The sequence below is a fragment of the Toxorhynchites rutilus genome, chromosome 2, assembly GCF_029784135.1.
Source record: "Toxorhynchites rutilus septentrionalis strain SRP chromosome 2, ASM2978413v1, whole genome shotgun sequence".
Taxonomy (NCBI): Eukaryota; Metazoa; Arthropoda; class Insecta; order Diptera; family Culicidae; genus Toxorhynchites; species Toxorhynchites rutilus.
This window is the reverse complement of record NC_073745.1, coordinates 87,114,626-87,141,641: the sequence shown is the minus strand read 5'-3', so window position 1 is coordinate 87,141,641 and position 27,016 is coordinate 87,114,626. Positions and strand designations below refer to the sequence as shown.

Genomic DNA, 27,016 nt, shown 5'->3' with positions numbered 1-27,016 from the left:
ACATCCATGAACTGAAAAAGACTTAATTAGGCCGGTCGTCGGTGATGACGAAAAATGTAGCCCTAAATTCGTTGGGATGCACAGTGTTTGGAATTTCCTATTTTAGGGCATCAATAGTCAAGCAGTAACATTGAATTACGAATCCTCCAAAGCTCCGACAAGCTTCTTGAATGAAACGTTCCCCATTCAAAAATCGGTTCCCTGCGCACCATCACACCACAACAAGAACACAAATGGAATCATGTACCATATTAAGCCCCGAAAGAGCATTAATTGATTCGTTTAATTGGACCAACCGCACCTCCACCCAACACAATTCACAAGTCTGCATTTTCCTCTCTCGTTTCAGCTTTTCCGAAGAGTGGCCGCCGCACTGCCCGGTATGGATTCCACGGAGAACAAGCCACCAGAAGACAGTATCCTTTTACAAAAGAACAGAAAACCAGCGTCAGACCGATCCAGTCATAACACATTCAAGTTCCCCCGATGTTTTGCTAGTTGTCATTTTTTTTTTGTTTCCATTCTATTCCCCCATCTCATTAAAGGGGACTAAAAGTTTTCAGAGTAACAACGGCAAATGGATTTTATAGATTGCTCTCGAAGTATTTTCTCTAGTACCAGCAACCAACAGAAGTATAGTTAACTCGGATGGAATGTCTGGTTTTCAGTTGCTTGCTCCCAATTTTCTTTCGTCACATCGTAGCGAAGATTATTGCTCAACTTTTCTCAGGTTAACGTGTGCATTCAATTGAAGTTCGCTCCAACTGTAAATGCTCGTATGTTCGTACCGAAACATACCGAGCAAAAGGTATGCAGTGAGTATAGCAATGCTACCGTTAAGAGTTCGAATGTGAACTCATTGGCGGTGCTCTCGATGTCTCGCGGTGGTAGATTTTTGTATATCATACATAGAACTATAACTGGCGAGGGTATACCTGGCTAAAACGAACATATAACGTTTAGTATTAGAACTAATCGGAAAGCTAATAGACCATTTGCTGCAGACCAATATAAATTATGTATAGTCCCCTTTATTCCGCGCGGCGAATGAGGTGAGATGGCTCAAGTCACTGCATTCCCGTAGGCGAACGGCATGACTATAGTTTGTCACTAAGTGAGATTTGAAGTCGTGTCCTCATCAGGGTTGCCAACAATAATTTTAAAAAATCAGGAAAAATCAAAATAAAAATCAGGATAAATCAGCTAATGTCAATTTTTGGGAAAACAAAAACATTATTTTCAATCAAAGCATTATAATTTAATTTTATATCCATAGTTCTGTTTCACAATATTTCTTCATCTTTCACACAGCTTGAATATTCTATCCTCCCAGAATATGTCTACTTCCTCGTCGAAAACTGCTGCGAGTCATACTGCCGTTCTACGCATAGTTGTCCTATGTTCCAAAATCAGCAACTGAGAAAACGCATTCAAAGTTTTCTAGCATATTTGTCTACCAGAAGCTTTAAGCATTTCGGTTTAGCAATACACTGGGTTTTTAATAAGCAGAAAACTATTGTTCAATGAAATGTGAAAAGATCCCCTCATTTGAATCAATCAATCTTGGTTACGGGCTTAAAATTCATGGTGGGACAGTTATGCTTAGAATATCAACATGGGACAATTGTCCTTCATGTTTTTCTTTGAAATACTGGGAACAAACAATGAGTTTGAGTTTGAGTGTTTTTTTCGAAAGATTATGCATAAAAACATCGTTTTATGAAAAAATGAGTAATCTCCAACACCTTTGCAGAATATAAATCTCATTGTTATTAGGCATTCTCTAACAAGGTGTACACGCGTTCTTATGTGTTTGTTTATTTGTTTGAGAATTAGTTCGTTCTTCCAAACCAGAAATAAGTACATTGGCCCTGCTGAAAGCGTGACATCAAATTATTGTACTTGAAGCGATTTATTTGATATGGATCTACAAAAAAATACATGGTGAGACAGTAATGAATAGAATATCAACATGGCACAATTGAACTTGATGTTTTTTTTTAAAAGCCAAGAACGAACTTTATCTTTTTTTGTGTTTTTCCAGAAGGTTAGGCATAAAAAACATAGATTTATGAAGAAAAGTGACTGTCAATACGCATGGGACAACTATGCGTAGAACGGCAGCATACACGAGAGAAACAGGTTGCTTGGTAGTAGCTCATAATACAGAATTCATTCCAAATCCTACCAAAAACAGAGTATATCGTCCTTCAGGCGAAGACCGGATATATAGAAGAATTAATTAGCATGGTATAAATCCTCACATAAGCGGAATTGCTAGTGTTTCGCCTGACTTTTTGATCGTTTATATTTTTTCTGAAAAAACTACAGCATCACTACAGTCAGAGAAATCAATTTAAAATTTTCACTGTATTCATCATCCAAGCTTCGGAATGAATCTTTACTCAACAAATGAGGAAAGCATATCAGCAGTGGAAGACTTGTTGAATTTTTCCTAATTTTTATGATATTTAGTACGTTTAAAAAAATATGTACTATAGTCCCTTCATTAAGGTTGATTCTACTTTGAATCAGACGAACAATAGACCCATCATTGAAGTTGATTCTATTTTGAATCAGACGAACAATAGTTCAAAGTAGAATCAACTTTAATGATGGGACTATGGTAACATATAAAATCTTTTTATATTGACTCTGGATTCAAAAAAAATCAATTCAAAAAAGGATTTTTTCACTCTGAAACGTATTCCTACATTAATAACTCTGGGGATACATCTACATACACATTATCCTCAATAAAGCAATGTTGTTTCTCAAACCTATTCTCGTTGTAATTTCATAAATTCGTCAGACAATCTGGTTTCAAGAAATTTTTTAGCATTGTTTTGGAAAGCCACGAAACAATTAAGGGTAGAGATAAAAAAGTTAAGTACAGCAGTATATGTTATTGACTCGGGTATCAAATAGAAGTTGAAAAGTAAGGTAACTTCCACAATGAAGCGAGAAACTTTGCTATCTCACTTCACTCGTCGCGTGGAATGAGGGGGAGTATAAACCTTCGAATGATATGCGTCTAAATCTCATGACAATTTGTCGTTCAGAGAATAGTGGTCTATTTGAAACTATTTCTCCAAAACAGTGTATTTGTGGTATATGTTTTTACCACATATGGTTACAAAGCGTTTTTTTCAAGAGCCTTCGGTATTGCAAAACTACGATTGAACGAAATTCTTTAGGAGACTTTAGCGGTCAGGCGGCAGACTCAGTTGATAGAGAACATAGCGATGACAAAACAACGTTCTATACCTATACAGACCCCGTTCGATTTTGGCAAGTCTCGTTTTTGGCACGGTTCGAACGGGTTTTTTTTTAATCCTGTTTTTTAGTTTTCTCGTCCTTCATTCAACCAATTGAAGCTCAACAACAGAAAGATAATATGATCCTTTATGTTGCCAATATACAGGGTGGCGCATAAGTCACGCAACGCTCTCTGAAGGAAAAAAAATAACGATCGCGCTGCAACTATCGAGCGTGTTGGTTCCTAAGCGGTTCAGTTGTCGACTTTGTATCGTAACAAAAATATTCGAGAATAAATATTTTGTATCGTGAGACATTTTTTTATACGGTTTTTTTTTTGGTGCAAATCGGTTGCGTGACTTATGTGCCACCCTGTAAATGACTGGAATCGTTCAACTGGTTCCGGAATATGTTCCGGTAATATAATGGGCAGGATCAAATCAGTACTTAGAACCGTAGTAAGCCCATCTATTATTGACCCCCTGACCCTAACAACTTGGAATCCAACAAGTAGTCAATTGATGAATATAATGGGTGCATTTGACATGGCCTCATCTGCATGTGTCCCCAACTCCTCGGCAATCCGTTGTTATCCCCCTTGGTAACATTGGAATGTTACTTTCTTAAGGTGAAGGTCGATGGAAATCACAAAGTGCTGCAACTGCGGTTTTTCATCCTGCTACCCCGCATTTATCGAGGTACACATCTCGACAAACACAAACGTCTCGTACCTGGAATTGTTAATCCATGCAATTCATGCATGCTGCACTACAGCTAGCTATGAGTAACAATTACAGGGATGAGACGTTTCAATTTGTTGAGATGTGTGCCTCAAAAAATGCTTGATGGCATGGTAAAAACCTCAGAGGCAGCCATTCGTAGTTTCCAACAACCTTGTCCTTAAGAAATAATTATTGAAAAATTAATTTTCTCTTATTTCATCTTTATTCAAGTAATTGGTGTTTGCATTTTCAAATAATGCAAACTATATCTCAATTCATGATAAACAACATTTTATTGTATCGTCATAAGTTTATTCATCCAAGCACATCTGCAGCGCAACATCACGAATCCTTCTGAGGTGCAACAGTCAGCCATCTCGAAGTGTTTGTCCTTAGCCCATTCGATTACCCGGGCCAGCTCTTGAGCGACTTGGTGGGTTCGGGTCAATGCTGGACCTGGAAGTACGATGTCAACCGAAATCGAATATTCGTCTCCTTGTTTATCCAAGAAATCTTCGTCATCTTCTTCTTCCTCTATGCCGTCGCAGCCTTTGTCGTCCTTATTCAGTCTGAGTATTCATCAACGCAAAATTCTTCCTCGGGGTATTCCGTTGTTGCAACTGTGTCGATGTCCATCTGGAAAATGAAAAATAAACGCAAAAGAGCGTTGTCTTCCAGCAGTTCCAACTATCCAGCCTATATTTTCCAAGATCGTTGAATCACTGTTTCGGAGACATCCATCCATACTTCATGCAGCCAAAAAGAAACGTCTTCAAGGTTGATTTTCTTAATCCGTTGCTTAAAGTCAGACTCATTGGAGATTCCAAGATATAATTTGTCTCGGTATGTTTTGGTAATTTGAATGACATGTTGGTCCATAGGCTGTAGTAAAGGGGTCACATTTGGCGGTAGAAACTTTACCTCTATCAAGTCGTCATCCGAAATCAGCTCATGTTGGAAATGATGGGCCGTACAACTGTCAAGAAAGAGAACGACATTTGGTTCGATTCCCACTCTACTGAAAATTTTTCGAATATTTGGTACGAGACTCGTGAAACCACTTCTGAAATATGTTGCGAGTCGTCCATGCATGTTTCGAAGCGGCATATTCGACAAGAATTTGAACGTTTCTGAAAGTTTCTGAATTTGTGAGTACCCATAGCATTTGCGCATGGCATAAAGGTTATTCTATATTTTGCCATCTTTAGCCCCGGAGCAGTAGACCCCTCAGTGTATACCATAGTGTATCCGAGTGGAGCAAAAACTAAAATATTCGCGTCATGTAATTTTTTTATTGATCCCTTAATAATTTCAAAAAGTTTTAAAAGTTTTAAAAAAATTATGAAAAAAACCGTTCGTTTTTGGCACGGTTCGATTTTGGCAACACAAAATATTCGGACTTGTTGCCAAAATCGAACGGGGTCGGTATGTATTCATTCCGTCGAGTAAGAGAGTTGCGCAAACCATCCATTGTTTGCATGAATTAGTTGCTCTGAGGAAGATGATTATTTTTCAGGGCTTTTTCACGGGTTTTTCACAGCCATGATGAACTGGCAAATCGAACCAAACTCAAAAAAATGAAGAAAAAATCATACGCACATGATCAAATTACAACTATGACAGAGTTATTAAATTTTCCTTGAGCTCAAGTTCTGTTGGTCTCAAACTGGCTCTAATTCAAAATTCTTCAATGTCATTTGATATATGGATCATCTTAATCGATTCAGTTATTCAATTTCGGCAGAAATTTCATTGTAGAAGTCGGAATTGAAGTCGGAAAAATTTTACCGACTCCGACTTCCAGTTAAAAAAAAAAATCAAAATATTTAGCTTATTAAAAAAAAATGATTTCATGATCTTATTAATTTCCTATTCACATCCGAACCGTTTGTTTGTGTGTTGGTCAACCAAAGCTCTCTACTTTTTTTATAAGTTGCAAGTAAATTGAGGCAAGTTGCTATAGCCGCTAGAACTCCGAAAACGGATGCAATTCTTAAAAGCAAGGCAGAGAAAGAAGCAATTTTAGGATCAGGTCAATCGCAAAAGGAGTACATATCTCACGAAACAGTGCCTGATTGAATTTAGAAATTTCTTCAATGATCTGGATAATGAGAACACTTCCGCAACCGAGAATCAGTGGAACAAAGCAATCGATCTGAAGAAGCTCCTGTTTCAACCACTCAACCTAACTGAAACACGTCAGCTTGAAGAGCTTGAAGCATGAAGTTTATGTTGAAATGAAGAGTTCTGATTTTCTGCCCTAGTAAGATAGAACGATTGCAGATGGAGTTGTACGGTCCATAGAGGGAAGAAAAAGTACACCTCTGGCTAATCCTATATTGTTAGCAGCTATTTACATCGATCCAACGAGCAGAGCTTTACTCAACAAGAACCAATTAATGATGGCCAAGGAAGCACTCAAAGCTTTGATTTTTTGGCCATTTAGGGCGCTTAGAGGCACTCCTAAATCATGTCAGAATGAGCTGAAATTTTGCATAGGTCCTTTTTTGGGCCAATAAACAAAATTTACATAGTCTGTTCTTAAAATTCTATGATTAATTTGTTTCCATACTTTCAATGCCACTCAAGCTAAGTCCCAGAAGGTTGAATTTCGGCCAAACATTTTTTTTTCCGAGATCACACCAGATCTTGACGTTCCATGCATTTTTCAGTCATTTGGCATCGAAAAATCAAAATTTAGATTTTCCAAATTTCATGTACAGATATAGCAGAAGACTTTTCCGATATCAATCAAGGTAATTTTAATCCTGAAATTTGACCAGCATATATTAGAAGAGGTGTTTGTTTCCTCAGACAGCAATAGTAAAGAAGAGAACATCCTGAATGTACGAAGGCCAAGAAGAATTCTTATATCGTTCGTCATCTTTGAGAATGATTTTCAACAAACTGAAATTGTTGCTGATGGATCTATTTGGACAAAGGAAATGCTGGATCCACTCCAGGAAAGAATTCAATAAATAGCATTTTCAAAGCAGTATTTGGACCCTCAACATATGAAAAACGATTATGCTTCGTTGCTGTGCTTCGAAGGACACTGTTTTTTGTTATTTTTTTTTGTTTTTTTTTTTGTTTTTTGAGGATCATATTAGAACTTGTATAATACTAAAAGCATTATGAGTTTTGGTGACAAATGGGAGCTATCTCTAAGAAAATTCTACGCTTTTCTTGCAATTTTGTACGCACGTGGTGCCTATTGAATTTCAAATTATCTTATTTATAACTTCTGGTATGGGGCAGCTTTTGCAATGATCTCAAATGTTTGGAATTCGTGGCAAAACTTCCAAACAGCAGAGCAGAGATGTTTTGTTTCAGTTTTTAATTGGAAAACTTGAATCACTTCCTGAAGAGTCCAGAGAGTTCTAATACACGAGAAATTTGCCAAATAATGAACATAAAACTATGAATATATGTACTGACTGTAAAAACCACGTTTTGTGGTAGATATACATTGAAAAAATATATTTTTACTAGCTGACCCGGCAAAGTTCGTCCTGCCCAAAATTTGTTTTTTGTTAACAATACCTTCAAACATTCAAGTTTTCTAACTAAGCGCAAGTTCATGAGTCTAATCGCAGAACTGTTCATTGATTGATCATCTAATCGACCCCGTTGAATTTACCTTTTACTATAAAATTCCTAGTACTTCTACCAAAACTCATCACTATAATATTAAATTATTGCAAATAACATGTTTATTTCAAATAACATGGAATAAATGTTTGATACAGAAAATATGATAGAATAAAGACCCCTTAGAGAGAGGAGAGGAGTGTTTATTCACCATAGAAACGTTTCGTGCTTCCTAAAATCTTCACATGCCAAATTTGGCTCCATTTGCTTGATTAGATTTCGAGTTATGCAGAAATTTGTTTTTCGTTTGTATGACAGCTCACCCTAAGAGAGGGGGGAGGGTTATCTAACCGTCATAGAAACAATTATTGCACCCTAAAACCTCCACATGCCAAATTTGGTTTCGTTTGCTTGATTAGTTCTCGAGTTATGCAGAAATTTGTGTTTCATTTGTGTGGCAGCTCCCCCTTAGATAGGGGGGTGGAGTGTCTAACCACCGTGAAAACATTTATTGCGCCCTAAAACCTCCATATACCTGATTTGGTTTCGTTTGCTTGATTAATTCTCGAGTAATGCAGAATATTGTGTTCCATTTGCAACCTAATGGAAACAGAAGCCTTTCCTTTTTACTAGTTCTGATGCAGTGTTTGTGGAATTTTAAGACTGGTTGCTTGAAAGTAGCTAAAAATACAGAATTCTTTTCCAATCCCATCAATCACAGCATGAATTTCTCCGGGTGAAGATCTGATTTATGGTATTGGCTGGCATTTCACCTGACTTAAATACTCTTGATTTTTTTTTGCGTGGGGATATATGTCTAAGCTAGGGAGTACCAAGGGATCTACTATGGACATTTTCGATCGACCGGAATGCGCCTAGACTCTAGATGACCCTAGATGCACATTAGGGAACTAGATGCCCCAAAGTGCCGTGCGTACCAGCTTTTCCAAACGAAACTGGCAATATACAGGAAAAACTATAAAATTGGAAACTCTGCAAGAGAGAAGTACAGGAAGTCGGGGTTTTTAAAAAAAAGTTGATGTCAAATGTCTTATAATTGCACGAATCGTCGAGATTCACTGTTATTTCGAACAACGAACGTTTTTCTATCTGAAAGGTCGATTTTTGACAAAAAGATTTTTTTGAGATAACTTTTAATCTTGACGTTTCATGTAATTTTAACCATTTCATGTGCCGTTTTCCGTTTCCTACCATTATGTTGCAGTTTTTCCATTAAAAATAGAACAATATAGATCCCTTAACACTATCTTCTAAATTTACTAGGAAAAAGTCTACCATACTGTTATCACTATTAGTCGGGATTTTTTAGGAAAAGTTGGAAAAATATGAGAATGTATTTTTTTCTAGCCTGCTGATCCCCTTTATTCTGCACCACGTGTAACTTGAGATAGCAAAATTTCTCGTTTTATTCTGGAAACCATCTTACTTTTTAGCTCCTGGGCAAGCAAACCATTTGTCATGACAATTGTCATGCGAAAATGCGAAAACAGAATAGAAACTGAGAGAGGTTGGCGTCGACATCATGCCTCATCTTCTTCTTCTTCAATGGCACTAACGTTCCTAGAGGAACTTCGCCGTCTCAACGTAGTATTACTTGCGTCATTTTTATTAGTACTTAGTTGAGATTTCTATGCCAAATAACACGCCTTGAATGCATTTTGAGTGGCAAGCTCTAGAATACGCGTAATCACAGTGCAAGTCGGAGGAAATTTCTTTGACGAAAAATTCCCCCGACCAGAACGGGAATCGAACCCGAACACCCGGCATGTTAGTTATGACGCTAACCACTCGGCCAAGGGAGCACCAATGCCTCATACCGTATGTTTCTATTCTGTTTTCGCATTTACGTCATGACAAATGGTTTGCTTGCTCCTGGGCCTGATCACGAACGTCACTTCACGGTGAATACGATATGAAGTCCATACAAATCACATGCAGTTCATTTCGTTTTCACCGTGAAGTAACGTTCGTGATCAGGCCCCCTATTTGATAACCGAGTAGGTAACAAATGAGGACACGATTTAGAATCTTTTCTAATGATAAACTATAGTCACGCCATTCGCTTGCCTCATCTTACAATAGGATGTAAGATGAAATTTTAAAAAATGCAATTGTCAACTAGTGTATTCAAGATATACGGCATGTGTAAATTATTGGAAGATCGCTTAAGCAGATGTCTCCATGATTTTATTCTCCGTTACATTTTTGCGACCCAATACCACCATACGCAACCGTTGGTTCTCCATCGACACCCCGTGACACCTCCGACTATCATTCCGATTCCGATAGCCTTCCAGCGTAGCTTTCCGTTTCATTTCCTCTATTCCTTTACTCCTCCACCAAAATTATTATCGTTTTGATTTCACTTTTATATTTTCAGTTCACTTTGGTTGTGTCGTTGTTGTTCTATTGTCGCTTTATTTTCCTTAACTTATGATTTCCTACCAGTGCAAGAGGTTGTGCTCAAGGACTCGCCCAACGAAACGAAAGACCCGGAAGGTGGATGCGCATGCTGAAAGTAAAACTCACACGGGAAGGTCACCACCACATTCCGTGTCCCTCTAGTGTGTGTGAGTGCAGACACCACTCCTCCCCCCACAAGTTATGTGTCTGTCTCTACAAGTCTCCAATCAAGCGGAAAACAATTACTGAAATTCAACAGGAACTGTTGAAATCGAGCGAAGCGCGAATGAGAGCGAGCGAGAGAGGGGAAGATACGTTTCCATCCTTACTACATTTTTTATTGAGACTAATATTAATTTATAGCGAAAATTACGTGCTAACAGTTGTGCTGGAATGGACATTCTCGCGCTGAAAAATTTAGGGGGTCACTAGAAAGAGAGTGCACATTATATAATGTATGAACGGCAGATGAAAAAAGTTTATGTTATGCTATAAATTCTACTTTTTCTATGAGTACTTTTTGTTGTTTTTTTTTTAATTTTTTTTTTCATTTGTATTGATGAGAATACATGTCGCTGCAAGATTTTTGTAATATTGTTCTCTTGCAAATACTTACCTAGTATCCACACTATATTTAAAACACGTTAGTTAAGTTGCGTAAGAATTGTCAAGCTATAACGGTACTTTCCATAATTTTACGCTAGGTTTTAGTTCTACTATACGAAGAAAAAAAGTCATGTCGCTATAGGGAAACGCAAACCCCATGTTAATTGCTTATAATTCCCATTTTTAAGTTTTGACAACAAAATAACTACAGGATAAAATAAACACTAAACAGAGAGTATGGTTTTGAGATACAGCAGCAGAGGTGGTATTGTATCATATTCATTTCACTGTCCATCTGCGATTTTCCTTAACCCCCTCACTCCCCGTGTGCTTTTCAGCTGTCGACCTGCAGATTCAGCCCTCAAACTCCGGCGACCAGCAGGATTCGGAAGGCGGTTGTATGTGTTAAGCGGTGCGCGGTGCGGACAGCTGACGGAAACGAAACGCACCAGACAGCAGAAGCAAAAGCAGTGTATTGCATCCTACGAAAAATTCAAGAAAAAAAACAATACGCAGTGTATTTGCTTTCACCATAAGAATATTTTTCGTTATCGATTTACATGAGATAAAACATAAACAGCAAAAAAACAACTAATTGGTAGGAATGTTGAGAAGGATAGGAAAATGAAACCGCTGATTACGATTTGTGCGAAAACGAAAGAGTTCAATTAAGGCGAAAAGAAGGAGGACACTAGGATTTAACAATTTAGCTATGCAGATAACCAAAGCGAATATTCATCTCAAGACAAAGAAAAAAAAAAGCACAAAGTGAAGTTTAGTTTCTAAGTGACTCAATTGACGGGGAAAAACATTAAACAAAAAACCCAGTGCAGGATAATACACACAAATGCTAATTAGTAGTGTACTAGATTAGGGGACAACGCTAAAATTGAAAAGCGCAAGCAGGTGTGATTACTGAATCAACTTCATTTTGGACACGGACTCTGTTCTAAACAGACATACAGGCGGAATACAAGTTACGAAATGTTTGTTTTAAACGCTCAGAAGCACATTGAAGAAAAAAGACATTATCATTCTAACAAATCATAAACGCTCTAGAAAACGATAAAAAGTCATTCCCACCCACAATCACTCACCCACTCACCCCTTTCAATCGTTAACTACACCAACAAGATAATAGAATTAACAAAAAAACTCGAAAAAAAAACATCAAGCGGTAAACAAAACCAAGTGCATGCTTATACCGAACCGTATTGTGTATGTATTATGATTTTAAAGCAATTATCAGCCCCAGCGCCGTTTATAGGTTATATGGTTTACCCATCACTGCACAGACCGCGCAGCAAAAATCGGAAATGTTGACACGGATTGCGTACGCAAACTTTCCGGGCTTCCACTGTGTGTTAGTTAGCTGGAAAGGTTAGAAAGTGACTTTAGTTCAGCGCACTGAGATGAAAATGTTGCATGGCGGCTTCGAAATATATGTGAGTGCTTGCGAGAAAACCTGTATTATTTCGGTGGATTTTCTGAGTTGTGCTCCGGCGAATAGATTTTTCTTCGTGGTAATGGATGTTGTGAACATAGAAATTTTGGACAGAATACGATTGTGAAAACCGACATTTTTAGGGAGAACGCTTTATTTGGATGAATTATTGAAAAAAAAACATGTCATTCAAAATATTGTCAATTGCTTTCCACTACTTTTTCTCATTATTCAGACAAGTTGTCAAAATATCTATTCTTCTTTGGACCCAATGTGTCTGTTCCAACGTGTAGGCACTCTGCATTGATCGAGTTTTGAATTTTCTCAATAGTTCTATACCGTCTCAAAGACATAATGCTCAGCATTGTCACGATTGAATATTTCTACTTCGTATCTGATGGTATAATCAGTTCAATGCTCGCTTCAAACCAATCAATTGTTGCCCATAGAACTTCCTAATAATAACATTCGGACGGACGAAAATATGGTGCGTAGGTACCTAATACTCGCGGTACTTTTGGAGGATCTGTCGCAGTGTAAAAATCTGGTCCGTCGTCGAATCCAGCCTAATAACTTCCCACAAATTTGTTAACTACTGGCGATAGACGGCAAAGGAGAATCTGGGATAAGATTTAATAGTCAACATTCAGGATCGTAATCAGTGTTGCCCCACGTACAGATTTATCTGGAACTAGCTGACCCGGCAAACTTCGTCCCGCCCAACATTTGTTTTTTGTTATCAATACCTTCAAAAACCCCCAAATGCCAAATTTGGTTTCGTTTGCTTGATTAGTTCTCGAGTTATGCAGAAATTTGTGCTTCATTTGTATGGCAGCCCCCCTCCCCCCTCAGAGAGACGGGAGCAGTGTTTTTGTTTATTTATTGTCCAGTAGCGTAAGATGTGAATCTTTTTGAAAATTTGCTACCTCCGATTTTGAAATTGGTACAGATATAATGATAATGTAACCTATTCTCTACTCCTCTATTTCAAATAAGTTCAATTTATCCGGTTCCAAAAGTTGACGCAGCCACAAAATTGCTTCCGAGGGGGAACGCATCACAGCGGACGGTAACGAGTTCCAGTTTACCACACCTCGAACGAACAATGAATTAGCATTGCATGCCGTGTTGTTGGATGGTATCACAAGGTTCTGCAAACGTCACCCACGAGTTTGAATCAGTTTTCGATGAAGTATGCCAGGAGTCTGTGTCTTTAATAAATTCCACAAGAAGATGCATGATCGGTGCGCGTAAAAGTTTTGTAGAGGACACCCAATGAGGTTCTGTTGCAGATGACTCACGTGATCAAAGCGGCTCAGTCCATATACGTATCTCACACAGCAATTTAGTGATAGAGGCGAATGAACTGCAAAGTTTAAAGCCTCTTAAAAACAAAGAAAGAAAGAAAGAAATTTAGTGCAACACGTAGCCGGTCGAAAGAGGTTGCGCTGGGACGGACATGAAGGACATCGCCAAACAAAAAATGTGGCAGGATCAGAGAGTTAAAAAGTTTCAGTCTGGTGGCAGTCGGAGAAGTTAAACTGGGAAGTTAATTTACGTAGCAATTTGCTATGTGGAATAGTATCTAAAGCTTTAGAAAAGTCGAGCAGTAACAGCTGGTATACTGTTACTGCTCGACTTTTCTAAAGCTTTTTTTTATCAATGATTGTACCCAAGTCGTTGTACACTCGAAGAACTGCGGTTTTGATGCTTTGTCCTTTACGAAAACCGGCCTGGCAGTCAGTCAGTAAATCATTTCCTCCTATGTAGTTTGTCATCTGGTGTTTTAGGAGTTTCTCGAAAGCTTTTGAGAGCGCACAAAGTGATATCGTTCAAATGCGCTTTTTTCTTCAATAGCAAAACCTTCGCATGTTTCCAGGGATCAGGGAAGGTGGAACTCCAAATAAACATGTTGAATAAATGTGTAATATGTTGCACAACTAACGGCAGGATGATCTTCAAGAAGTTGATCGGCAAGACGTCCATCCCCACGGCGTTCGACTTGATATCCCAGATGGCGTTCACGACTTCCCAGTAGCGCACAGGTTGAAAAGAGAAACTATACAACGTTAGTGGTGCTGGTCTCGAAGATATTGCTTCTCGATTAGTATTGCTCGTAAAGTTTGCAGCGAATGTACGATTTACATCATCTGGATCGAATTCACAAGGTCGCGACTGTTTATCCTTGCCTACTCCAAGACTCTTTACCTGCTGCCATAAGGTTTTTGAAGGTATTCTGCTGTCTAAAAAACAATTTAGGTACTGTCGTTTAGCTTGAGTAATTTTCATGTTGGCACGATTCCTCAACATCTTGTACCTCTGCCGCTTGACATCCTTCGAATGTGAGGGTACTTGCAACCAATCTTTGTACGCCAAGTCACGCTCAAGCAGGAACTGACGTACACTATCAGTGAACCACGGGTTGTACCGCCGACGACTTGCGCTGACACGAAGAGGGATACACACATCGTGTATACTTTTGATGTGTGCGTTGAAGAATTCCATGGAATCGGACGGACATTCCATCGCGTAGATTCCATGTCTATGGAATCGTCTATGGAATCGTTTTGTGTCCCCCAAAACCTTCGCATGCCAAATTTGGTATTTTCTTGATTAGTTTTCAAGTAATGCAGTAATTTGTGTTTCATTGGTATGGCAGCAACCACCCCCCCCCCCCCCCTTTAGTGAGGAGGGTGGAGTGTCTTACCACCATAGAAACATTTATTGCATCCTAAAATCTCCACATGCCTAATTTCGTTTCATTTGATTGATTAATTCACGAGTAATGCAAATTTGTGTTTCATTTGTATGGCAGCCTCCCTTTAGAGAGGGGGATGGAGTGTCTAACCACCATAGAAACATTTATTATACCCTAAAACCTCCACATGCCAAATTTCGTTTCATTTGCTTGATTAATTCTCGAGTAATGCAAAAATTTGTGTTTCATTTGTATGGCAGCCCCCCCCTAAGAGAGGGGGGAGGAGTATCTAACCACCACAGAATCATTTATTGCACCCTAAAACCTCCAGATGCCTAATTTGGTTGCATTTGCGTGATTAATTCGCGAGTAACGTAGAAATTTGTGTTTCATTTGTACGGCAGTTATCCCCCCCCCCCCCTTAGAGAAGGGGGGAGGGGTCTCAAACTATCATGAAAACCTTCCCCGGCTCCAAAAATCCCTACACACCAATTTTCATGTCGATCGGTTCAGTAATTTCCGAGTCCATAAGAATCAGACAGACAGAAATCCATTTATATATATATAGATGGTACATTTGTGAAATTTCTCACATTTGAACAAAGCAACATTGAGGTACATGATGACTTTTACGCCGCAGTATCGCTTGGTGCTGCTGATCATGAAAGCATTTATAATGCAATAACTGATCAGTACCATAGGGACGAAATTCCTTACAAAGATCGTCTGGAAGGATTCGCGTCAGACGGTGCGACGTATGTTTTGCCCCAGATCAACAGATTCAATAGTTTGTTCCAGGCTGAAAACCCAGAATTCACGGTGCTACATGAAAAGCTGAAAGATTGTTATTTGAGCATTCTCACTAATATCTGCGAGGAATCTTACGTTGTTTCAATGTCCAAGGCGTCGGTAAAATATGAAGATAATTTGAAAAGCGACGAGAATTTTAGGTTGGAATAGCAGCAGAAGAAATTGTCAGAACAATGGACAGCAGATGAAAAGGCAGATAATTTCAAATGATATTTGTCGCAGTTTTTTCGTGGAGCTGATCAAACAAATCAGAAAAAGTTTCAATTTTGCATTAACGTTGTGTTAGAAGCGTTTCCAGGATTCTACAATGGGAATGTATAAGATGTGGAGAAATAATTCTGTAGCTTAAAATAAAATTACTGTGTAAGGAAATCACAATTTCAGAAAACGAGCATGTGCAGGCTTGGTGAACAAAAATTGGATTCCTAAAAAGAATTGACGATTCGTTCGTCTTTTCGACGCTTCCATGCCTTGTTTGTAACGTTCTCACTATACCTCACTCCTCTGCAACGGTCGATCTTTTTCAAAATATAATCAGAACAAAAATAAGCGTTGAAATCGGCTCAGCAACGATGAACGCTATTTTGAGATCAAAGGATTTGGTCAAACATCGTGGTGGCTACTATGTATAAGCATCATCAAACACACGAATGACTTGCAAATGTTAATGTAGTATTTGTAGTAAATAAATGAGTATTTTTTTGATGCTAATATTTAATTTTAATTTTTTTCTTTACAACGAATATTTTCGATGGTACAGATTTCTGAAAAATAAAGTACAGATGAGAAAGATTTTTGACCCCTCTGGTACAGATTTAAATGTGGCAACACTGATCGTGATTGTAGTTCTTACAACCCAGCTTGTCGCCTTTTCCAAAGTTTTTTTTACCCATTTTTATTTATTTATTAGGCTCATTTGCATTTTAGCTGTAACAGAGCCATGCTATTAATCGTGTACATATACATATGTTTATGTTTCTATAAATTGTAAATTACACAGTAGTATCAATTTAGGCGTAGGGATATTCTTTCAGTTCTTCCATTGTTCAGCAAACCGGACAGCGAAGACAGTTGATTTTGATCATTGTTGGGTTATTAACAGAACAGCAGCCCGATGTTTCTTGCAGAACAGAGCAGTTGTATGGATGAATCGATCTTTGTTCCACCGTGGATCGATCTCCATCGCTGATGATGATTGCGTGGACGTAGGTATTCTATAACAACACAAAGATGGTCAATTGAGGGCCCTGAGTTTGAACTCACGATCGATCGCTTAGCGAGCGAACGCGTCACCAAGTGGCCACGAAGACCCCCCAACTTTTTCAAAGATGGGGCAGCTTATTCCTGTTCCACATCCAAGATCCTGATCAAACGGTGCATACACTCTACAAGTTTTCCAGGTCCTCCTTTGAAAATGTCCACTGCGAGCCCATCTTTACCAGCTTCTTTGTGGTTCTTTAGCTGAGTAATGACCTCCTTAATATCATCCATCGTAGGAGATGGTCACTTGTCTGCGCGGTGTTCTGATGTTCATCGTAGTGTTGCCCTATCCTTTCGACCAGTTGCGTTCGTTCGTTAAAATGCCTTTTTCTTTGTTTTTTTCGACACAAAGTCCTTGAGCGAGGTGTTTAGCTTCTTGAAGAACTTTCGCGATTTTCGAGAACGTTAAAGCAACGCTATCTCCTCGCACTGAATGGCACAATAGCGCCATTCAAGAAGGTACACTGAGAGAAATAATTAGTAAATATAACGAATTTTTTGGTAAATACTACCAATCTATAGTCATTTTCGACCGTACTAATAAACACATATGTCAAGCAGAACCATGATTCGGAAGCCCAATATCGGCTACATTTTCTCGCCGAAAATGCACGTATCAGAATTATATCCTTATTATACCTCCGTATTGCCTTATGGGAACAATGAAAATGGTTAATACGCGCTTTTCTCACCAATTTTCAGATATGACAATATCCAAGCTTACTAATGTTATCGAGTAAAATATACTAATCTCTGGTAGGGATGCGGGTTTGTTGACAATATGTACAAAAAATTTGTACATTCTACTAATTTTGCATTACCAAATGTATTTAGTAGTTTTCGACCGAGGATTTTTCTAAGGGTAATTAAAGCCATGATCTTCATTATTCAAGTCACAGTTTCGCTCCAGCTAGCAGATACCAGTCTTCCTCATTGTTGATGTCAGACACAGCTGCTCGATACAAAGGAAGAATGGAAGAGAGATATTGCACACAATGGTGCAATTTTGTTCGGTGATTGTACCGTGTCAATTTTCATGCCATCTGGTGGAGAGTGCTTCTGCATTTTTGCATCTGTACTGGGGTGTAAAAATTTCCAAAACAAGAACGTTACGTTTGGGGCGTAAGGATTTGAGCGTTAATACCTCTGTGTCGGTTGAACTGAGTGGTACACTGCGTTTCACAATTATAGAACCACTATTTTTTTTCTGAGTTTCCAGAGATATGTAAGAAGTCAGTTGAATTGAAGTATATAGTATAGAATACAATAACTATCTTCATTTATAAGACTGGTCATTTCAACTTTATTGTTGTGTGTCAGGCGCGAAACATTTAAAAAACTAAAATTCCAGTTTTTCATAACTATAGAACCAGATGGGAGAACACTCACTCCTTTACAAAATTAACGTCAATTTAACATGAATTACGATAAGTTTCTAATTCGTAGGTTATCTTTAGTTCTCAATCAGTTCAAATAACCCATTCGGGGTGGTTACGACAAAGCTGTACCATGGTGCAGTGTGTATCTCGTCCTACGCAGAGAATACTTTTCGTTTAAGCTATTGAAATGACTCATACTGCTTGTAAGCTGCATCTACTATTCGTCCGATCACTCCGCATAAGTTCCTGACAAGGTATTGATTTGATAAACAAGCTGACCAGTCCAGAATCTGAAGCCCCAATTCATTAAACCATGCCATAACAGGGTGTCGACTACCTTGAAAATTCTTGAAAACCAGGGAATATCAGGGAATTCAAAAAATGTCAGGGAATATCAGGGAATTACGTCACAAATCTGGAAAGAATGAAATTCCGCCTATTATAATTTAAATTATTGCTTTTTTTTTAAATTTTGATGACACGAAAAACTGAGAAGTTCTAGTGCGTTATAAAATGAGCTTTATGTTTGGCTTTGCCCCGAATTCTAAATCTAAGCTCGATGAAACTTTGTAAACTATACTTTGTCGTTGGTTTCGACGAGTCCTTGAACAAGACAACAAAGAGGCTGCAGATGAATCTGCATGTCAGATTTTGGGATGAAAAAGAGATTGAGGAGGTAAATCGTTCCATTAACGTTCTCAAGAGATCAACTTGCAGTTTTTAAAGAAGGTCTGAGAATTATATATTTGAACAAACTTGTTTTTGTGTAGATGGATGGTACCATCGTGTTCTTGTCATATGCAACAGCCCAGCAAACAGCCCAGTTCTAGCTGCAACAGCCCAGCAAACATTAAGTCGTATGAATATCTTTAATTGGAGGCGATATACATACAACCAATACACATTTGGATGATATATGATGCATATAACTAGTATATACACGCAAAAGTGGGGGCGATATACGTATATGTCATTTTTCGTACGCATATAAAGTCGTATATAACGATATACGATGCTTTTCGGACTGATATGCGATTTGATCCGACAATGTTACCACTCAATTCATCAAATATATGGAAAATCGTGTTTTTGCATTTTATGCGATTTTAGATATATATGATCGATATTTTGATTGATATTTTATGCGATTGTGATTTGATACGAATTTATATGTAACTTATCATGTGCAAAGTTATACGATTTAATGTTTGCTGGGAGGTCTTTCAAAATGGTTAAGAAAAACTCTTGAATTTTGGGTAGCTTCGGATTGTATATTTTACACGGTTCATCAATAGATTAATGGATTCAAAAAAACTCACTAATATTTCATGACAGACAAATCAGGGATGTTGAGCACTGGTTTTAAAGCTTATGAAGCATTGATATATCCCTTATCTTGCCGTCATTGATTCCGATAGAAAAAAAAGACGGGTGGGTAATGTCGGGGACATAACCGGAGTGACGTAGGACTATACAAAGGGGACAGCTTTTGTTAAATATATATTTTAAATGTATTGTTTTATTTTCTTCTCCTACGTGAATACCTACCTATCTACCTGAAAAATGGATTAGTTTACTGTTTACTCTTTATGAATATGTTGATGGTTATGAGAAGAACCTTTGGTGTTGTGTTTTTGTTATCACTCGATATTCCCATCTTGTTCGGTTAAACCTTCCTGTTTAGCTATTGCGTTTGCCACTCGCCACATCTTTCACAGTTCGAAAATTTCTTCCCATCCAGCTTGTGACATGTTGTTCAGTAAATTACATTTAATGCGACGTGCCGGAGAAACACTTTGCCACTCATTGAAACTAATTGTTGCCTTGATGAGCGCCGAACCGAAGCTGCTCTGTTCTTGATGCGGGTTTTCTGATTGTCGTGAGCAGCTTTGCAAGCCAACTCGAGCACTCCGACGGCCGAGACTCTATAATCGCTGTTAGGTATACTGGTGCTCCGGCACCAATCCGTTCGGCCTAGTTACCCTTGCGGAGCAATCAGTGAATGCGATCAACAGGGAACTGGAGACCTGCACGGTTCGAGTGAGACTTTGTCTTTCCCTTAACTTGTCCTCCTTTGTTACGTCCACGATGCCGATGCCGTACAACCACACGGGTTTACGGTTTGAAAGAAAATAAGATATTTTTTTGGGGTCCGCGTGTTTTATACTCGAGCGGTACACACTCACAGGATAGAGACAAATCGGCAGACTCAGCCAAAGGGGCGAGTCCAACGCGACGAACGAATGACCGTTAAAAGGCAGCGATGGCAAAAAAATACATTCATTACGATTTGTTCGCTCGTTGGATTCACATACAGGCTAAAAAGGGTCCTTTTCAGGATCACAAAATTATCTTCAATCTAAAGAGTTTATTGTTTTGTTATCACTCGATATCCCCATCTTGTTCGGCTAAACCTCCCTGTTTAGCGATTTGTTGCCACTCGCCACAGCTTTCACAGTTGGAAAATTTCTTCCCATCCAGCTTTGTGACATGTTGTACAGTAAATTACATTCAATGCGACGTGCCGAAGCGCCACTCAGTATCGCATTGGAGGCGATTTTAACCTGTAATTGAACATTTGCGATGACAGTGGTACAGTGTCGACTTTCAATGTGGGGTCATAATTTGGACCCCGAACTCTATGTTTACAAAAATGTCCAACTAAATAAGTCGCATTACATGTCCGTCCAATTAGCTAAATGTCGAACTAATTGTAAATTACTGTACTTTCAATCTGGAAACAATTTAAGAATGGGTGAAAATTGAATAATCAGGAAAGTCCCCAACTATCAATAAGCTCAGAACAACTGCCAAATTCACATACTCATCAGATCCTGGCAAACAAATGATGAAAAAATCAATTTGTGTTTTATTATTATTTTGCATAATGTTTTAGAAAGCATTGAACTGTATTTCCTAAACTCTTTTTTGGAAGGTTTAATGGCCCTGAAAAGCGCCTTGTTTTATGGAATGGTTCCAATTTAGAAAACTTAGTACTCGTGGTTTTGAAAAAAACCATTTCGAACGCCATTGATGCCACCTTGTTCTGGATTTGCCACCAAAACAGATTGTATAAAGAACAAACTTTTTTCTTCTGCTACCAGCTGCCGTTTTGCGATTGCGTTTGGCACTCGCTACTCGCTGCAACTGCCTGTTGTCTTGATGTCCACCGAACCGAATGTGTTCTGTTCCGAATGCGGGTTTTCTTATCGTCGCGAGCAGCTTTGCCAGCTAACTCGATCACTTCGGCGGCCGAAACTATATAACGCCGGCTAGGTGGACTGGTACTAACGCGCTCGGCCTAGCTACCCTTGCGGGGAACTCCAGATCAACACGGTTCGAGCGGGATTTTGCCTTTCCCTTCACTTTTCCTCCTTTACCATGTCCAGACATGGCTGCTTGGGTTGGTTTGTTGATGTGTTGTGATGCGAACCGATGTGGTGTACGGTTTGAATGAGAATGATCGTTACGGCAGCGGAGCGGGGATTTTTAAGCTGACTGGCTGGCTCGAGAATTACGCATGTGTGAGACTGCGACCAATGTTTCGTTCATTTTTTTCTTTTTCCTTTCCAATCGTGCTTCATTATATTTCTCTGCTGCTCTGGTTGCCCGTTTTGGTCGGTACGATTTGAGGAGCACAAAATGGACCAATCAAAAATGGGCACATAGTGCATTTTGACAATGGTTGATAATTCACAATTATTCAATTATTTATCTCAAGAAAAATGAAATGTTATTCGTTATGATAGATGCGTAGATATATTTCCTATCAATTGATACAAAAATCTTTGCGATCTATTGAGAAATGCTCGAGTTATAAGCGTTCCAAATCTTGCATTTTTTCCTACTTGTTCAGTGCCTAGATTTCCATTTCACCCCCTATATCTTCCGGTTAGACGTAGTCCTACGTCAAAATGCTGGAAACGATTCGAGCAACTTTTGACTATTGTCCTTATTGACCTTTTTGATATTTGACAGATTTTGAACGTATCACTGAAGCTCCAGCAGACTTAGCACTGAAAAAATCTTGATAGCAACAAAAGCAACAAGTTTGCTCACTATGATCCGAAAAATGAACGACTGGAGCATTTTTGGAAAGGATAAGTTTACGGAACTTTTTACAAATTTCTTCTGTCTCTCGTGCGGAAACCCCAACGTTGAGAGGATTAGTTAAGCTTTCTATGCCGAATAACACGCCTTGAATGCATTCTGTGGTAGCAAGCTCTAGAATACGCGTGACCACAGTGCAAGTCGGGCGAAATTTCTTTGACGAAAAATTCCCCCGACCAGAACGGAAATCGAACCCGAACCCCCGGCATGTTAAGAGTGATGCTAGCCACTCGGCCACGGGAGCACAACAAACAAACTTTGGAATGATGGCATCAATAGAAATGGTGAGCTAGTCTATTCAACGAGTTCGAAATTCTCATTCTCTTAATCTAGAAGATAAGGAAAGATGTAAGAAAGAAGCGTTTAAGTTAAATGAGTTGAAATGAAAATGACTCATTCGGTACTAGTGTTTTGAGCCTTCAAGATAATTTTCAACTGTATTAGCGAATCCATTTTTTCAATTTTTACTTTATTTAATTTTTATTTAATTTTTACACTTCTCAGTCGTTTTTTACTCAATTAAAAATAGAACAAACAATTCATTTATTGGAAGATATCGTCAGACGTTCTTAAATTTCTTTTTTCAAGCCAACCAAATGTATTAGGAACTACAGCTAAAATACTATTAGAGAATTTGATTGCTAGTCTACATCTGGAATTTTTCTGTAAAACTTCTGGAAAATCAGGGAATATCAGGGAATTTTTTTCCGGGTCGACACCCGAATTTATGAATTGATGCCAAATTACCCTTTTGTCATATTGTTTCTTATGCAAAAACAGCAGTAAATGATTCTGAAGTACTACAGAAGCGCCAAGAGTACAGTGCCTTCCAAACTGGATAGAAGAAGATATTTTTCAGTTTGACATCGTAGTTCTACGTTAACAATACGTTCTTGTCTTGAAAACATTCTTCATTTATTTTTTTCGTCAACCTTTTGAAAAAAGGTTGAGTACCACGGCTCTAGCAAATGTTCGCGTATCATTGGCACGGAACAACTCACCATTTATGTGTCATTTCTGCCGACCGGTACCTTTACTCCTAGTGTCGCCGTCCTGGATTCCCTGATGGATGTGCGGATTATGCACTAGCCATCTTCGGGAAATGCTGCACGTGACGTCTCTACTGGGGATAGCTATACAGTATTCAGTGTGTCGAGATGATAATCGTCGTTTTTCATTCGAAGCCTAGGTCGTTACAGATTGCTCCGTACCGTATTCTCTCTTGCAGTGTTTGGATTACGATCAAAATCGAATGATACACAATGTGTCATGCAAGTAAACTCTCACGAACATATAACCAAATATGAGAGGATCATTCAGATACTTGTATGAATGTCAGTAATCACTTGTGTAATATTTAGTGATTAAACTGAGGGAGGAACGAAGACTGTTGATTGCATATCCGATCTGTATCAAACATCGCATACCATTTTCGAAGCCTGCATACAAGTTTGAACCGCATATATCGTCCCATTTTACTATAGCGAAACCCACTGCACAGACAAGTGCAAAGCAATAAATGATACAAGAAAAATTACGTCATCATTACGTCACCATTTGCGGAGAGCAGCAAATGGGAAAAGAGATAAAACGCGAGAGTTTTTGCTTCTCACTGGAGCGGTGTTGCTAGTAAAACTATGCGGTCTATATGAATATACACATTTCAAGGGATAGCGGCGTTAAAAATGGAAAATATAATCTGACTACCCTTCCCTTAGCCTCTATCGAGCTAAATAATCATATAGTTTGCACTCTCTGAGACTTAAAAATCAGGATCTGCTACATTAGCTGAATATGAATCTTTCGCTTTGCGTTGTCCGTACGATCCTGCTGTTTCATGATGCATGGAGAGGTCGGTATGCATATGTTAGAGGCAAAGAAGAAAATAAGCTTTCTGCACTGAAAGCGTATATGATAGCTTTGCTTGCATGCTGGTGTGCAATGAAGTGCGAGCCGATGCAGAGTTGTCTCGTTCTCTTTTGTGTCGTGATTTGCAGCACATAACAACAATAGAATACCGCTGGGGGAAATGTTTCCTGAAAGATCATATTTGAACGACCGAAAGCGATTTTTTCAATGAGTGGATCATTTGGCAAACACTGCTCTCTTGATTATTCGTAGAGATATTGTTTCTCTATGCTACCTTAAGCCGGGTTCAGACGGTGCGAGTAAGCATACGAGTCGGTCTAGTCAGTTACTGCAGTGGAGCTACTCACACCGTGTGAACACATCATGCCAGTTAGTGTCATGTGTAATCCGGCGTGCGAGCTACTTCAAAGTTTTTTGAATTTACTTGCACTCGCATCCCTCAAAACGTCAAAAACAGAATTTAGCGTTCGAATCATGGATGCCAAATATAAAGAAATGTCTCTATTTTTAAGATATTTGAAAATATGCGAAGATATTTAAAGACTTGAGAATTATTGGAAAAACAAATAAAACCCTCATAGTTTCTAAATGAAATCGTTGTTATTTCGTTTTGCACGCTGGCGGGGCACGCTTTCTTTTTGAGATAGTTTTCTTGAGAATCTCTAATATAGAATCATTATCAGGCACAATTTTCATTCAAAATTCACTCATAACTTGCAAAAAAAAGTATTGTTCTAAGAAACAGAATACTTACTCGATTTAAAAAAGTACATTTTCATTCATTATTTTAATTTTTGATGAATATTTATTCCAACTGCAAATCTACTATCATTTTCATTTCACAAATTGGTATACGAAGCTGCTGGCAAGGCGAAATAAATAAAAAAAAAAAAAAATTTAAAAAAATCTTTCAGACTGCCATTTATAGCATCACATACCTCCGGAATTATCTTAGCTATGGATGCTTTCGAGATTCTAAAAAAATATCAATAACAATCTGAACGATATTCCAGAAAAAAGGCACATCAATGTCATTTCTAATTTCACTCTTGCAGGTACAGCATCCCTCATGAGTGTATCTTGGCGTTGTATTTGTGGAGCAATTAAACCCAATAGTTTTTCCACCTGTTCAGGTGTTATTCTCAACACTGCTTTGTAATCTCGGGGATCCTCATCGCAGAGTTCCTTCAATATTGTATTTGTTGTTCCTTTTCTTTGCATCCAATTCCTGGCCCGAATCCCTTTTTTCTTTCTGTTTTTTCGGATAGTACCTTCAGTTCAAAGAAATTCAGCACAAAGTATGTATTTTTAATCACGATCAGCTTCTGTTTCGCTATAAAATTGTGTAATGATACATTCAACTGAAAACCTAAGAAGAAAACTGCCAATAGAGAAATAGATTTCGGATCAATCATCTGACAAATTCGGACCTGATTGCTGTTTCTGACTATTTGATGGACTTTTGAAAAATCGCCTGGCATCCCTGGTAAACCCGTGCCGTCATATCTAGTTTCTCGCCAACAGCTCACACTGTGTGAACGGACAAGGCGAATAAACCAATTGTCAAGCGAGTTCACCGGGTCAGTAGCTGCTCATTGACAAGTCAGCTACTAGCAACGTATAAATGGGCCTTTAGGGTAGCAACGGCTAGTCTCACGGGCAGCTCTCACTGGAGTACAAACACTCCGAGGCTTTGACGTAAAACGCTATAGCGTCGTCGACTCACATTACTAAATGGAACTATTAGGTGGCCTTTTTCCTTTCCTTTGGCCAATTTACTGGGCTCACAAGTTCCCAGGCTGCTTATCCGAGGGCGCTTATTCAGTATATTAATAGACCATCCGCTATCTGCAACTTGCAACTCGTCCAATTTCCTGAAGCTAGGCTGTGAACATTGTGAGACTCGCTTTGTTCAATATGTGGCTCTCGGGTCCGTGTGCCGTGTGGGCACGAATCATGCCCAGAGCTTCTCGATCCGTTCAATATGGGGGATTTTTCGTCAAAGATTTCTTCACATTTGCATTGGTACATGTCTGTTCTCGAACTTGCCACTCAGAATACATTCAATTCATGTTATTTAGCATAGGAATCTCCTGAACGCCGAAGTTCTTTTAGGGACGTTAATGTGATTTGCGATTAAGAAGAAGTGGGTCATATTAGACAGAAAGTTAACTATTTGTGGCTATGGGAAATACACTAGGCTCACGATGGACAAGTGAGACTTGTCTTTTGAAAAGAACTTGTTGAAACGAAATGTTATTGAAAGACGCTCAAATGACGCACTACATTAGCAGAAACAATGGAGGTATTCGAGCTAGATCGTATTTCCTGATTTCTGAATCACTTAATCAAACACAACATCCATTATCGCAAGATTAGATCAATTTATTTCTTAGTCTAAGTTTTTCGTCTATTTCATAACCCGCATCAAACCAACTAAAGGTATTTTACCGGCAGGAAAATAACTATTTGCTAGAAGATAATAAAAAACTCAATCACTTCTAAACCAACCAGTATGAGCGTGAAGTCGTTTTCGCGGACGCGAAAAAAAAACACTATTACTACTTTAAACAAAAACAAAAAAAGATTTATAGGCAAAGTATGGAAATTTTAAAAATATGAATTAAACCCTATCGCAAAAACAAGTATGATAAATATTATCAAGAAACACAAAAAAATCACTCATCGGAAAATCAACAGACATTCTAATATATATTTAGAAAGAGGGCTTAAATGCGAGAAGTCATCGGGACGTTTCGGTCCTCGAGCTCGAGTTCGAACGAAGCTACAGTATGGAACCCTTCACATTAGTCGCTTTTCATAGTTAAAATAAAACAAATGATGA

General features: G+C 38.6%; 1 protein-coding gene across 10 annotated transcripts in view; it reads left to right on the top strand.

Annotated features, from left to right (window-relative positions):
• Positions 1 to 13,661, top strand: part of LOC129767473 (ras-related protein Rab6) — an 89,066-nt gene extending 75,405 nt beyond the window's left edge. For 9 of the 10 annotated variants that reach the window (XM_055768431.1, XM_055768426.1, XM_055768428.1 and 6 more), the window contains exons 6-7: positions 350 to 416; positions 10,940 to 13,661. In XM_055768431.1, coding sequence (XP_055624406.1) covers positions 350 to 416; positions 10,940 to 11,010 — 138 coding nt within the window. In that variant the 3' untranslated portion in view covers positions 11,011 to 13,661. Of the gene's footprint in view, positions 1 to 349; positions 417 to 10,040; positions 10,858 to 10,939 lie in introns of those variants that run through there. The other variant, XM_055768432.1, reaches the window with a different exon arrangement.
• Positions 13,662 to 27,016: the final 13,355 nt, after the last annotated feature.